The 16,000-nt window shown below is 40.0% G+C and overlaps 1 protein-coding gene across 3 annotated transcripts in view; it reads right to left on the bottom strand.

Annotated features, from left to right (window-relative positions):
* Positions 1-11,981, bottom strand: part of Rnf43 (ring finger protein 43) — a 70,293-nt gene extending 58,312 nt beyond the window's left edge. The window contains exons 1-3 of one of the 3 annotated variants that reach the window (XM_076936069.1): positions 11,786-11,981; positions 11,394-11,654; positions 9,774-10,483 (exon numbers count right to left, since the gene is read on the bottom strand). In XM_076936069.1, coding sequence (XP_076792184.1) covers positions 9,774-10,022 — 249 coding nt within the window. In that variant the 5' untranslated portion in view covers positions 10,023-10,483; positions 11,394-11,654; positions 11,786-11,981. Of the gene's footprint in view, positions 1-9,773; positions 10,484-11,393 lie in introns of all 3 variants that reach the window. The other 2 variants (XM_076936070.1, XM_034504483.2) reach the window with 2 other exon arrangements.
* Between the last annotated feature and the right edge of the window lie 4,019 nt (positions 11,982-16,000).

Raw genomic sequence — 16,000 nt, forward strand, 5'->3', positions numbered from 1 at the left:
CTGTTCTCCATCTTTCAGCTTCTTAAAGTTGCTTAGGTTAAAACCTAATATTACTTTGTTCTGCTTCAATCACATGGAACTCAAGGCCATAGTAATTTTCTTTCATTTTGTTTAATTCTGTTTTCACTTTTCTTTACCTACTTGTGGTGCTAGGGCCTGACCCCAGGGCCTCCTGATGCTAGGCTAGGGGCCTACTTACTATTTGACCCACACGCCTAGCCTTCTACAGTCATTTCAACCAGCTCTGGAGAAAATAAAAACTGGAACTCTGGAGCTTTTACACCTGTAACTTTCCTCTGCCATTTACCACACGCCGTCCTTCACCACACGCCGTCCTTTCTGCTGCTTAAGATGCTTCTCTTTAGTTGGACTAGGGTAAGGTGCTGTGCTGTGATTTCCTCTAGTGAAGGCACACAGCATACAGGCACAGGAGGGGAACCACCATTGTTAGCATCCAGAGAAGCCAGCATAGCTACCTGTGATGAGTTTTCTCACCCTAGATTTCCAAGAGGATCTTGCTTTCAGATGACTGATCCATGTTATAGATCACTTGGCCTACAGTGATTTTAATGGCAGAATAAAATGGCATGAACCACATAAAGTAATGCTAAATTGTGGCAGTATTTTTTTTTTCTTGATTTGTTTTAAAGCATGCTTCTGACTAGGGATCAAAGATAAAAGACATCCCAATGTATTGTTTTCTTTCTTTTGAGACAGGATCTTATTCTGTGGTACAAGCAAGTCTTGAACCAATCTACCACAGATAGATGGCCAAGAGACAGACAGAATGAGTACAGGACAGTCGTCTACCACAGATAGACGACTGAGAGACAGATAAAATGATTTTTCCCTTGTGGTACTAGGACCATTTTTATACAAGACAAGTCCTGTACCACTGAGCTATATCTTTTAAAATCAATCAATCATTGCTTTTTAAAAATATTATTATGTGTATAAGTGCTTGCCAGTATATATGTCTTTGCATGCCTGGCCCTCTCAGAAGTCAAAAGAGTCTATCAGTTCCCTTGGAACTGGAGTCACAGCTACCATGTGGGTGCTGGAAACTGCACTAGGTGGTCTGTGAGAGCAGCAGTTGAGTGCACTTCACTGCTGAGTGTCTCCCCAGCCCTGGTTTTGGTTTTGTTGTATTGCTGCTGTTTTTTGAGACAAGATCTCACTGTTTACCTGGCTAACCTGACCTAGCCTCCTTTAGTGCTAGGATCACAGGTATGACTCTCCATACTAGTTTATTTAAAAAAATTTGGGGGGGGGGGTATTTTTTGACAGAGGGTCTTATTTTGTGGCTCAGGTTTGCTTCAAACTTGTTATATAGCCTAGGCTAGCCCTGAATGCTCTGGTAGTTCTCCTGTCTGAATTTTCTAAATTCTAGAATTACATGTCACCATGTTTAGCTATATTGTCTTCTTAATAGACTCTCTCTCTCTCTCTCTCTCTCTCTCTCTCTTTTATTTCTAGCAAAGACAACACATTGTTTTAAATGAATAAACTTGGCTAAAAATATCACAGGAAAATATACCAGTTCTGTGACTGACAAACATTAATTTTCTTGGATTCAATCCTTCATCTGTGAAATGAAAAGAACGGAGTAGGTACCTTGAACTTTGATGATTTTTCAGGTGGAATACCTGATGTTTACCCCTCCCCCCAGCTCCCACACCCAAACCATTTACTGTAGCAACTGAAAATGCTACAGACCTTGACTCCAGCATAGGGCTGCAAAGCTCTTCACCAGGGTAAAGAAGAAGTGGCCATGAGAACATGAGAGAAAGACCATGGAACACATGAATAAGAGCACATAAGCCTGGACCATCCAGAGTTTCCTTTACAGTGGTTGACCAGACTACAGAAAATGTTTAAAAAAACAACAACAACAACAAAGAATGAACATCTGCAGGCACGTTTTAGGAAACAGCAAATATAGTAGACATAAAACATAAGACCTCTTATTTCAGCCAAAGTACTCTACAGACAACAGTGACAACAGTATTTCTCAACTGTCATGTAGTTACAAGCATCAACAGCAGACTTTCCAGATATCTGCTTGCACAAAACTGATGGTTTGCCTAGTATGTACAAGGTCCTATTGGGTCCACAGTGGAATCAACAAGTATCTGATAATTCAACTTAAAATTGCTCTTATATTATGATCATTTCTTTTATTACACAAGTAGTGTACACATAAAAGCAAAGAACTACCAGTGTTTTAATTCAGGGACCAGAATTTTTACATTATCTAACTTGCTATCTTGAGAAATAATATTGCCTTTAGGCTTACAATTTTAAATCATTTTGGTGTTCCTAAATTTACAAATTCAACACAAATTCTAAAATTCAACACAAATTCTAAAAGTCATGGGACAAACTTTCCCTTGAACTATAATGCTTAGATTAGCTACTTCATGTTCTGTAGCTTATCTGTTATTTAAAAACAAAAAAGTTAGTAAGTCTTATATTTAAAAATACTAAGTCTGCCTGGGAGTGGTGGCACATGTCTTTAATCCCAGCACTTGGGAGGCAGAGGCAGGTGGATTTCTGAGTTCGAGGGCAGTCTGATCTACAGAGTGAGTTCTAGGACAGCCAGAACTACACAGAGAAACCCTGTCTCGAAAAACCAACCCACCCTCCCCCCCCCCGCCCCCCAAAAAACCCAACCAAGTCTGGAGGTGACTCTAGAGCTCAGTTAGGAGAATACTTGCTTACTACTTTCAAGGTCTTGGCTTCAATCCCTAGCAACACACAGAAACAGACAGACAAACACACACAGAGGCAGGAAAAAAAAAACTCTGTTTTAGGGTATTTCAAAACTAGTATTAGGAAACACAAGTTTAAGAACTAAGAAGGTGAGGTCCTATGGATACATGTTAATGTTCTGTAATCAAAGGTTTAAACTCAGTATCCAATTCTCCTTCTTGGAAAACCAGAATTTCCCAAGAAGCAAAAGGTTGAAGTAGCTACGAAATAAATGCTGAGTCGGGAGCTGGGTTTGGTAATGCCAATGCTGGCACTTGGGAAGTAGAGGTAGAATGATAGCAACAAGTTCAAGGCCAACCTGCCACGTACAGGAAATTCCAGGCTCACCACAGCTATACAGTGAGACCATGTCTCAAAAATAAAACCACTCACAACCAAATAAGCAAACACAGACACAGACAAGGCAGTGCTAAGTAGGGCAGACATGTAGACTAGTGAAAGAGTGCTTGCTTAGCACGGGTGGAATCCACCTCCAGGGTCAATCAATAAATTAAGAAACAAATATAGTAAAAGGTTGCATAAAGGAACATATCAAATATATTCATGAGACCTAGCCATGGTTGATTTAGAAAGAATCAAAAGAAATAGTTGGCCATTAATAAATCAAAACAATTAAAATACAATGAGATAAATAAACCCATTTTGTCCAAGAGTTATCTCAGCTTGGAGTTACTTACGTTCACTAACACTGATTGCCAAGGCGCTACCTAATATAATAAGGCATGGTTTCTAGAGATATGGCTTTCAACAAAATCGGGGGAAAAAAATCTGTTTTCATAGCATTCATAGTTTACTAAGAGGATACAGGCAACTAGAAAAATCAACTGCCATTAGAGACAATGATTTGGAGAAGAAAAATACACCATGACAGGAGATATGGGACATGGAGAGAACAAGGAGGCTTACAGATGAACAGCGGAGGACAGCCTCACCAAAGCTTGCTTGACACTCAGGGATGGCATTTGGAGGACTAAGAGAAGAAATTATGTGTAGAAACGATTATGCCTGAGAGCCTAACAAGAGGCTTCCCCGACTCCCTGGGGCAGGAGTATGCAAGGTCTAACTAAAGGACTGGTGAGAAGAGGAAGGAAAGAGAGCAGCATCAGCTCATGAAGGCTCACACAGGTCACTGTACAGACCTGGGCTTTTACTCCAACAATTCTCAAAAGAACAGTTAAGAACAGGGCAGAAGATTAGCTCAAAGGCCTTTTTGAGATGAAATCAGGAAGTTGATCAACAGGTTTTTGTTTTGTTTTTTTTTGACAAATGTATCACACTGAACAACATATATCCAAGTAGAAACTATCTCAGCCATTAACAATATTTTAGCTGCTCACATATCTTAAAAAATAGATTTCTTACACCTTTAATCACAACACCCAAGAGGCAGAGTCTAGCAGATCTCTGTGAGTTTATGGCCAGCCTGGTCTATACAGGGCTACCCTGTCTCAAACAATCAAATAAAAATAGACTCTCACTTTTATTGTTTTAAAGGTGTTTAAATGACCACTTCATGTGTATGTGTGTCTTCCCTGCATGTATGTCTGTGCATCACTTGTATACTTGATGCCTGCAGGGGTCAGAAGATGTCAGATCCAGAATCGGGGTTGCAAACAGCTGTGAACTGCCATATGGGTGCTAGGAGCCCAACCAGGGTCCTCAGCAAGTGCTCCTAGCCGTTGAGCCTTCTCCCCAGCCTCTAGATTTCTCTTCCATGTCCTATTTTTAATTTTTAATTAAAATGTCCTATTTTTAATCTTACGTGAAAAGTAAACTTCCTAATTGTTAAAGAAAATGATCTGCACACACTTTAGTATAAACTAGAAAAGTGCCTGCCCACAGAATCCGCTGAAGGGCACTACAGAGATGATGGGGCCATAGTTGAAACACAATTCATTTATTAATTCGTATTAGTAAAAAACACCTACGAATTTGAACTTAAACTTTCTCCATTTCTACATGAAATACAGAACACACACATCTACTTTACAGATAATTACAAAGGACTCTTTTTGGTTTTGTTGATTTTATATTGTTTTCTTTGTTTGAGACAGAGTCTTGCTAAATAGCCTCGGCTGGCTTTGACTCTATTATGGAGTCCAGGTTAGCTTCTAATTCCTAATTCTACTGGCTTTAGTCTCCTGAGTTCTGGAATTATAGGCCTGTACCACCACACTCAGCCAGAAATTCCCTTTTGACCTGAAAAGCACCATTAGAAATATCCTGTAGCTTGGGCTGGAGAGATGCCTCAGCAGTTAAGAACACTGGCTGCTCTTCCAGAGGACCTGGGTTCAATTTGCAGCACCCCCATGGCAGCTTACAACTGTCTATAATTTCAGTTCCAGGGGATCCAATGTTCTTTTCTGGCCTCTTCAGGTTCCAGGTATATAAAAGGTATACACAAATGCAGGCAAAACACCCATATACACAAATGAAAAGTTTTTAAAAACATTCTTCAGTTTCTTCTTTCCTCCAGATACCAAGTTCATAACAAAAAGCCAGATCTAGAAGGCCTGAACAGGCTTTGTATCTGATAGTGTATTTCTAAATACATTCCAAAGCCAATTATTAATTATATTTTCTGTACTCTTATTAGCATAAATAACTGAGAGCTGACTGTACCTTGAATATTTACTCTGTAGTTCTTTTAAAGGTTGGCAGCAAAGCAAAAAAAAAAAAATCATAAAATCTACTCTGACATCTGCATCCAAGGAACTCACTTAAGCAATGTCAATTAAAAGCATGCTATTTCAAAATGTATTCTTTGAGTTCCTGTGTTAGTAGTCATCACATTTTAAAACTGACAGAGCTCCTGGATAAACATTCTGATTTACTCATTTCTGCAATGACACTCAAAGTGAGAAAAAGTAGAAATACAGACATTATGAGAGGGTAGAATGCTGTGCATCCAGGATCAGCCTCTGAGAAGGATGCTCTGGTGTCCCCTTCGCCTTGGCAGACACAGGATTTCAGAGCTGGAGGAGGGCCGCTCTACTGCCCTCCTCCAGCTATTCCGGTGCTCACTAACACTAGTTACTTAGTACCTTAGAGACATGAAGTCCTCCGTTTCCTTTTCTGTAAAATGTGAGAAGTAAATGTATGGAACACTGTCTCTCATAAAGTTATAATGATAATTCAATGAGCTCATACATGTAAAATGTGCAGTATCTGTTTGGTGGCTATCATATTTAAATCCCTCAATGTCACTGACACCCACTGAGGTAAAAGCTATTTTGTTCCATCAGACAGCCACTTGGGGTTAGTTAGTTCTTTAGGTCTAGCTTGCAACAGGTGATCGTCTGACACTGGCCCAAACCTTCCATTTAAAAGTTTCAGGTGCTCAATACAAATACAGTGAAAATTCAGAAAGCGTGACATGCATGCTGACAAGTAGGTGGACTGGAGGCAAGTGGCGACACTGGCAAAGGGTTTGTCCAGGAGGCGCTCTCTCCCTGTTACTGGTTAAATGTGAAACTAGCCCCACTCCCACCGAAGCCTGCCGCCTCTGGCCAGTGTATTCTAATCTTGATCATAATTTTATCCTGGAGTCTAAGAAAATCCAGGACAACCAGCTAAGCAGGAAGAATGGTGACCTCTCTTGTGCTACACTAAAATCCTCCTGTTTTTTGCTTAGAGAAAACCTGGAGTCCTTCTAAGTACTACTCAAGAGAAAATATAACTACAATCATGTATAGATGCAGCACCAATAGCATCATCACCAGGTAGTAACAACAGAAACAAACACTAATTAAATATAAGCAAGACAGAAAATTGGACATCAGACAGTGCTCAGTTCTAGAATATTTTTCATCAGCAATGGTGGAACCAGGAAATGTTAAAACAACAACAACAAAAAAGTTGTAATCACCACCATGTAAGAATACTCTTTGTAAGTCACCACCAAATATTGGGAGATCCCAAAAGTCTCTTTGGCCTGTCTTTCTTTGGGTTGTCTGTTTTCTTTGATGGCTAGTTAAAAAACAAAACAACACAACAGATCAGAATAGCAGTGCAAAGTCATTCTAAGTGTACAAACTGAATGGAGGACAAGAGGGGCAGGGGAAGCAGAAGGACTAGAGACAAGGAAGAAAGAAAGGCTTGGCAAATGGACGGGGAACCTGAGAGCTGGACACTTCAAAGAGGACGGCAAACATGTGGGAAGATTAGGAAGATACAGTGACTCAGAAAAAATGTAGGGGCGAAGCAGGAATGTAATTGTGCAGGGCTAAGATGGGGAATTTTGAGGAAAAGAGAGGACTTGAGAAGTAGAAGGGCATAGTAGCAAAGACAGCTTCTCTTCAATTTCTTCCAGCAAGTGCTCACGTGCATGCACGCACAAACACACGCACGCACAAATACACACACACACAGAAACAGAGAGACAGACAGAGCAAAGAAACAAGCCCAGATATTACTTACTGCTAACAAGGAAAAATCTAAACATAGAAAGTGGGGAATAAGAATCTAGACAAAAATCCATCACTGCCCTTCCAATGCTTGTATATGAGAATTATAACCACCAGAAAAAGCTGAGAAAAAGAAAAATATTTTAAAGGCAGTTACATGCTCTATTTCCTTATTAAACAAAAGGGGGCATCGCATTGTCAGGGGATGGCTACATTGTCACAGGATGGTTACATTGTCACAGACGTGTCCCCTTCTACTAAGAAAAATTAAATGTGTGATACAAATAAAATCCAATTAATTTGGTTTTCATAAAAGTGGATGAATCCCAAATTAGTTTGGGAAAATGTAAAGAAATATCTAATGTTTAGAGTGACAAGGTTATTCTTTTTATAACCATTGTTTTATATAAACTTTCCCATGCCTAGTACTTCAGTTTTACAAGACCCAACTGAATCTTTTTGTCCAGAAAGTCTTAATAAGAATAATTCATAGACAGGATATAAGGAATTATTCATTTGTGGTATTGGGATACAGTTAGCTACCAAGATAGCTAAACTGCAGATGTGGGGACAGAAGCAGAACTTCACACGGAAGCCTTGGTTAGCCAGTCTCATGAGTAAACTGAGCTCAGTGTAATCTGATAAAGGGCAAACCGCATGGATTTGAAACACACAAACCAAGCGTCCTGAATACCAGAGCTCTTTGAAAGAGTTCATCAAATAGTGAATAAAGAAAAAAATATATATATAATTTTTTTACGAGGTTTATTTAAAAAATAGTTTGTCTTCGGGAGAGATTAAGAAAATTTAGTTAACTGATGTGAATTAACAAATTGATTGACAGGTTCCTTCCCTTATGAAAATACAGACATTTTAGGGAAGAGTTTTACTAAGAGAAGCTGGCCAGTGTGAGCTGAAAGAGGACGCTGCACCATGGAGCAGATCCCTGACCGAGCAGAGCTCCTGACCGAGCTTTCATGGGGGCCAGTGAGGCTTCGTGTGACCCCTCAGACTGCACAGAAACAAACAGAAGGCTTCCTGATAAAAACTCTATGCCAAAATTCACAAGGCAGGCACCTCAGGCTTCAGGCTATGAGGGATGCAAGGCCACCCCTCTGTTCCCACTGAGTTACTCTTCCAGCTTTAAGTCTTTCTAGCTCCAGCCTAGAGCCACCTTAGACGATAAATAGCCTCTTACACACATCTAATCTCACGGCTGGCTCTCACGGCAGTTTCGCAGTTTTTCCAACCAGCAGAACCTTTTACTTCAATTCTTTATCTTCTTCATTTATCCCCGTTTCAAAATACCTTCAAAGAAGTGCAATGAAGAACCACTAAACCATATATAAAAACACTTTTTTGCTTGTTTGTTTTGAGATAGGGTCTCTTTATGTCTCCCTGGCTGTCCTGGAACTTGTTGTGTAGGCCAGCTTGGCCTTAGGCGCAGAGAGATCCATCTACCTCTGCCTCCTGGAGCACAATACCCAGTAAAAATATTCATTTTTGAGAAATAATTAATTTACTTATTTCGAGTTCTTACCTTCTTTCTGTAAATATCAAAAAGTCTTAATTCATATAACCATGAACTAAAATCCATACTCCGTACATATCACAAAATAAAAATCTGACTTTGGCTGCCAAGGCTGATCATATTTAAACCTACCTCCATAATAACTACAGCAAGAAGTGTCATTTTACAAAATAAATTGTAACAAGTGAGCAACACCTTTTAATGAAGTTAGATGGTAGATTGCCTATTTAAAAAAAATAATAAAACAGCTCACCAAGTTCTGTCTTCAACATAGGAATGAACAGTTGGTCTAAGGAGAACTATGGCCCCGGTAAGTTAATAAACTCAACACATAAAGGATAGGTAGACTGTGAATAAATTATAGCCTGAAGCCTAAGAAATTGTGTCAGGAAAAACTCTGTGAGTCAAAAAAAAAAAAAAAAAAAAAAAAAAAAAAAAAAAAAAAAGTCAAACAAACTTTTAAACTTTTGAACTTTACATTTTAAAACTGGACCAGAAGGAGCAGGGACCGGTGCAGACGCTGGGCCCATTTTGTGACCTAGTCCTCTCCATTTGGGGATTAACAACAGGGTGCCACATGTGGTAGGAAGCCAGCCATAGCATTCAAGCCTGACCGAATGTTAAAAGTGACACTGTAATCAAATACGCTTTGGGGGCAGTCTAGAATTTCAGGGTGCCTCGATCATTAAAATTAACATTTACAATTTAACAGGATGTAAGCTATGGTCCTCAAGTCAATTAAATAAATACTTGTATTTTTCATCTATCAAAATAGTGCTACAAATATGTTTATAAAGAAAAGTTTTATTATGTATAACCCAAGAGATAATGCAATGTAAGTTAAAATAAGCAAATTATCTTCTAAAATACAGAATTTATGTGTTTCTTCAAATTTAAAATAAGAGTTTTGCCTTAAATTACCAACAAAGCAATGTCTTCACAAAAAAGTGAATAAATACAAAGCTAAGCAATGGAAGCCCTTGCATAGGTTTTGACTTTGCCAGACTAAAGAGAAAAGGCATTTTCAAACAGATGGAAAGTAAACCAGAACACGTTATACTTGCCTGCATTAGCTTCCCTTCTGCTGGAGTCACCTCCGCAACACCAGCAAACACACCTTCCAAAGTGAGGTTCAGCTTTCCTGTGGGGTCCATTTTCAAGGGGATCACTCTGATAATAGCTTTCTGTTCTGATCTTTCAGACTCCACTGCTGCTGCCAGCACCAGTCCTGTGTGTCCAAAGCCTGCGTGCAGGGTCGTCATCAGCAGCCAGGGCCAGAGGACAGCCAGCTGCAGCTGGTGGCCACCACTCATGCTACCAGCTGCATCAATGCTCTTCGGCCATGCATACCGCTTCCACTAGCTCATCCCAAAGGCAGGTCCTCAGTGCAGAAAACGAAGGTGCAAGGTGCTAGCCCTCCGTTTCAGAGAGCCCAGTCAGATCCTGGTCCTTCCCAGGCACAGGTGGTCTTCCTGACTGGGAAGAGAAGATGTTTTTTTCAGCCCACCTCTGGGGCAGGTATGTCGTTTTCTCCCATCGTCACTGCAAATACAGAAATGCCACCTCTTCTCTTCAAAATTTCCAAATGTGCTTTAGATACAAACATGGATTGGTATTATGTCAAATCACTTGCTGTTGGTCTTCCATATGTATCAGATTTCTGAGGTACTAAACCCAAGGCCGATGAACAAAACAAGGTCAGTAAACAGCTAAAACAGCTCGTCGGAGGTGACTGAGGAACTTCAGCTCGGAATACGAAGACATGCTGCCCTTTCTAAGCCAGAAAAAAAAATGTCAACTGTAAATGGCTAAGTCCGTGAGGAGGTTTGCATTTAACAGGGAAAGAGTGGGAATTAATCAGGCCCCACCTGGAGGGATGTCTAAAGATGCTACAGCACGTACTCATTAAAATGTCCATGCTAAATTGTGTTTCAGCATAGCTCAGAGTTCTAGGCCTACTGAATTTATATACTTTGTAAGAACTTCAATATATTATATTTTTTTTTGTGTTCCACCAAAAGCGACTGTAAAATTAGGCACAAATTCATACATCTTTGACATACGACAGAATTAATCTGAGTATCAAAATCTCTTCCAGCTTCCATATTGAGACACTTGAAAAGCTTAGCTTTGCAGTTATTTTTCCAGTTAAAATTCATATTTCTGTTTTTACTTTCCTTTCTCACTTAGGGATCCCATAGTTTATTCTCCAGCCTGAGAATATCAAGCACCTTGACTTTCCTCGGAATGCGGTGGAAACACATCCAGACTTTACAATCTGTAATCTTCTGGATTCAGAAGAAAAACAAAGGACTATTCCTAACACGTTTTCAAATTCCTCGAGGGGGTGGAGAATAAAAGATGGGGGGAGTAGAGAGGCTCTAAGCTAAGCACCCTGAAAAAAAAATCAGGCTGAGGAGATCTGGGGTATTTCTATGCTCCTAGAAAACTTTGGACTCTTTATAAACATCAGATTTTAAAATGCGCACCCTTAAGTAACTATAAATACACTTCACCCACAAAGCATGCTGCATTCTGAGGTCGTTTAAAACTCCTATAAAGTCTTGAGAATACGTGCTGAAAAGCCAAGCGACTGAATGCAAACCTGTTCTATAGATTCTTTACTTTTGCTGAGACAGAGGGAGGGAGGAAACAAAAAAGAATTTCGAAAGAAATCTGCAAACCTGTAGCGCTGTCGGGCCCACTGGAGTCCACGGGGTGAAACAAATTCAATTATATGTTTATAAATCCTCCTTTAAAAAAGACCCGAGCTGCTTAACCCCGTGGGGCTCATGCTCCCACCTTCTCACTCTGCAATCAGACCAAGTGCTCACACTACAGGTAGGTGCCGAGAAATTCCGAAGCCCAAAAAAGTAATCCACGCAGGTCAAAGGCAGGAACTTATTTCAGGACGAGAGCTACTGTCCTCAAGAACTCTGGAAATGCTTAAAGAAGATCCAAAATCATCTCTAAAATCTAACAAAAGTCTTCCCCCCCCCCGCCTCCGTACAGAATATTAAATGATCAGCTCTTGCAAGAGATAAGAAACGAAGTAGTAAATAGAACAATTCACTACCAAAACCAGAGAAAATCCCAGAGGGAGAAGGCGGTATATCCCTGAATCGTGGATGGACTTGGAAGTTCAGAAGGAGGCAGGGTTGAAGTGCTTCCTTTCAAGAAAGACAATTCTGGATCAGCTCCCTATGGCAGGAAACCTGTGGTTTGTAATTGGTGTACTAGCTCTGACTTCTTCCCCAGGGACGGCAATCACGCTCTCTACCTGCTGACAAAGTGAGGGTGGAGCCGCTACGTGCAAGCCGGCCCCTCCTCCTCTTGGTGCACGCACTCACAAACTTAACCAAAAGTCGTCTCCTGGTCTTTCTGGTCTCTTGCTCTTTTACTCCCTCTAGTGAGCCACAGCCCAACTGCATGCAGCTCAGCCAGTCCTTAGCTTTCCCCACGGCAGATAAATCAGGACCACTCAAACCTGTCTAAGCGGATTCTGTAAGCTATAGCGCACTGACGGTAACATGAGGAAAGAAACAGAAAACAAAGGCATCGAAGAGACAAAAGAATGGCGCAAAGTCTTGCAATTACAAGTCCAGATAGATCTCTATTCTTTCCATGTTTTAGTGTCCACAAATGGCACAAAGCCAGAATTGAGAGATCTTATACTGAGTACCTGCTGCTTATGTCTGCCGTTGGGGAAAGACTGTTCATTTTCTGCATAGCTTTTCTTCAGTTCTTACTAATTTAAGTTCAGCAGTTCTGCCTAAGCTGCACCTGTATGGATCTCTCGAATCAGGTTGCTGTCAGAAGTCTGGAATCTGATATTTCCCTTTTACTCTTTGGGTCAAACCTATTCTTCCAGTGTAAGACTCCAAGTTAGTCTGCATATAGAAGCCAAGAGTTAAACAGACACTTGGAGCTGGAGCAATGGCTCAGTGGTTAAGAGCACTTGCTGCCTGCTCTTCCAGAGGGCTGAGGTCTAGTTCCCAGCATCTATATGGTGGCTCACAACCGTCTACAACTCCAGTTCTAGTGAATCCAACACCTTTGTCTGGCTTCCACAGGCACTGCAGACAAAACAACCATACACATAAGAGAAATCTTTTCTTAAAAGTTAAATATGTCTAATAAAGACAGCATAGGTAAAAAGAAGACTAAATTTAGCTAATTACTATATTCATGCAATATACCTCGCTATAATAATCTTCACATGGGATATTTGAATATTGTAATATTTAAGTGTACAGAATTATATTTGACATTTCTTTTTAAATTTTTATTTGATATGTATGGATGTTTTGTCTGCATGTATGTTTGTATACCCTGTGTGAGAGAGGCCAGAAGAGAGTGTAAGATCCTGTGAAGCTGGAGTTACAGATGTTTGTAAGCCACCATGTGAATGCTGAGAACTAAACTCTGGAAGAGCAGTCAGTGCTCTTAACCTCTGAGCCATCTCTCCAGCCCCATGGTCAGGCATTCCGCTGTTGAACTAGTAGAAATTTTCAAAATTCTATTCATGAACAACAATATGAACAAGTCAACTCTATTGAAATGTATTTTAAATAACTGTATTTTAAATAACTGTGATATAGTTTTGTGTTTTAACTTCATATATGGATGAACCTGTTTGGGCATGTGTAAAATGTGGATAATTAGCCAAGCATAGTGGCTCACAACTGTAATATTAGTAGTCACAAATCTGACGGAGGAGGACTGTTGTTAACTGGAGGCCAGCTTGGCCTGTAGAGTGAGTTCTAGGTCAGTCAGATATAAAGCAGGACCCCCTGTCAAAAAAAAAAAAAAAAAAAAAAAAAAAAAAAAAAAAAAAAGCCCTGTGGATAATTGCAATAGTTGGCTTGCTGTAAGAATTAAGTAATATAATGTCTCTGAAAGCATTAAGTTACCCACTGATATTTTTCTATATAGGTTTAATATGGTCTCAGAGTTTTATAGTTAATAACTAACCTGGGGGAGAGAAATTCTAAATATTGTTTCTTCTAAAAGGGGGGGGGGTCTCATTTTTATCCCAGGCTAGCCAATAACTCCTGAAACGCCTGCTTAAACATCCTTTTTTTTTTTTGGTTTTTCGAGACATGGTTTCTCTGTGTAGCCCTGGCTGTCCTGGAACTCACTGTGTAGACCAGGCTGGCCTCGAACTCAGAAATCCACCTGCCTCTGCCTCCCAAGTGCTGGGATTAAAGGCGTGCGCCACCACTGCCCGGCCTGCTTAAACTTTCTAGGTGGGATTACAAGTGTAGTCCATCATGTCTAGCTCTGAAGTAAATTTGTTTAATTTTTTTTAAACAATTTATTTATTTATTTATTATATGTAAGTACACTGTCGCTGTCTTCAGACACCCCATAAGAGGGCATCAGATCTCATTACAGATGGTTGTGAGCCACCATATGGTTGCTGGGATTTGAACTCATGACCTCCGGAAGAGCAGTCAGTGCTCTTAACCGCTGAGCCATCTCACCAGCCCTGTTTAAATTTTTAAATGTATAATTTTGTGTGCGTGGGGAGAGAGAGAGAGAGAGAGAGAGAGAGAGAGAGAGAGAGAGAGAGAGAAAGGTATGTGGGGATACAAGCGTGAAGGTCAAAGGACAACTTTGTGGAGTTGGTTCTCTCCCTTCACCTTTCTGTGAGTTCTGGGGATCTAATTCAGAGGTCATCAAGACTGCAGGACGCTTTACCTGCTGAGCTATCTCACTAGCCCAAATGTTTTGCTCTTAGCCATGGCAATAGAGTGACATTTCATGTCCACTCACCAGTGCCTTTGGCCCAATTAAACTTAAAAAGTAAAAGCATTTTCTAGAAAGATACATTTTTAAATTTGTGTGTACATCTCTACATGTTTCTCTAAGTGTCCTAGGAGGTTAGAGAGTGTCAGCTTTCCTATTATACATCATTGTAAGCCGCTCGGTGTGGTCTCTGGGAACTGAACTCAGGTCCTCTGTCAGAGTAGTACATGCTCTTACTGCTGAGTCATCTGAGCCCCTAAAATAAAGTATTAACTTAGCACCATTTCCTCTCTGGTTGGACGTTAAGGACATGACTATATAGACCATTTGCAGCTCCTGCCCCAGAGGACAGGAGCTAACTCTACAGGAGATAATTCTTTTTAAAAATCTATTATCTTTTTATTTTTGCATGTTATATAACTGCATATCAAAATATTGAAAACTATACATTATTATAAAACACTACTACAAGTTAAATATCTTCAGGGTAAAGAAAAACAACAAAATAACTTGTAAGTAAACTGTACCTTTTTTTCCTTCTTGAAAATCAGAGTAATTAACTAATAGTTAATATGCATATTTAGTTGAAAAATAAAAATATAAACTTATAAGCTTGGTTGTTCTTTCTTGAGGAAATTCTGAAATCTGGAAATGATGAAATAAACTTATCATGAGCTTGGTCAAGCCAAACAACTCTGTACTGTAGTGCACTGATAATGCCTAGCTCACTTACGTCACCAAAATGACAAGCAAGGTAAATTAGTATTCAAATTAGGTCTGATATGCCAGATCTCTTTCCTGATAATGTTATAGATGGCATTGTGTGGTGGTGCTGAGGTTTAACTGCAGGCCTGCACCCATGGGGCTAGTGCCCTAGCTCTCCGCTGCATCCTTTCTAAAACCCAGGACTCTCTAAAGTATGTATAAGAACTGTCCTTATTCTTAGAAACATTTAATTTTTAATCATTATTTTAAAAGAATTCTTTTTAAAGATCTGGACAACTGTTTTGCTGAGACAGTGTCTTGGTCGCATAGATCCCAGGCTGGCCTCTATACATAGCTAAGAATAACCTTTAAGTTCTGGCCCACCTGTGTTGGGAATGCAGGTGTACATCACACATCTGGTTTATGTGGTGCTTTGTGCACACTACCAATTGAGCTACATCTCCAGCTACTGGCAATGTTTAAAAAAAAAAAAAAAAAAAAGCACAAAGAAGAAACAAAGAAATCAGATTGTGTATGGTGCCACACATCTGAAATATAGATCTCCAGATACCAAGGCAGGAGCATCACTTCAGGTTTAAGGCTAGCCTGAACTATATAGCAAGACCTTGTCTCAACAAGAAGTAGACAAGGTGCAGTGTTTACCTAGCATGCCTGCCAGGCTCTGAGTTCATCTCCAGCACTGCAGGGTGAAAGAGAGAAATCAGAGTCTTTGAAAAACAGAATGCATTGAGTTTTTGAACTTCACCCAGCATTAATGCTCATAACAACTAAAATTTCTATTGGCTGCCAATAAAACAACCGACACACGAGTCTA

Source organism: Arvicanthis niloticus, chromosome 6, assembly GCF_011762505.2.
Source record: "Arvicanthis niloticus isolate mArvNil1 chromosome 6, mArvNil1.pat.X, whole genome shotgun sequence".
Taxonomy (NCBI): Eukaryota; Metazoa; Chordata; class Mammalia; order Rodentia; family Muridae; genus Arvicanthis; species Arvicanthis niloticus.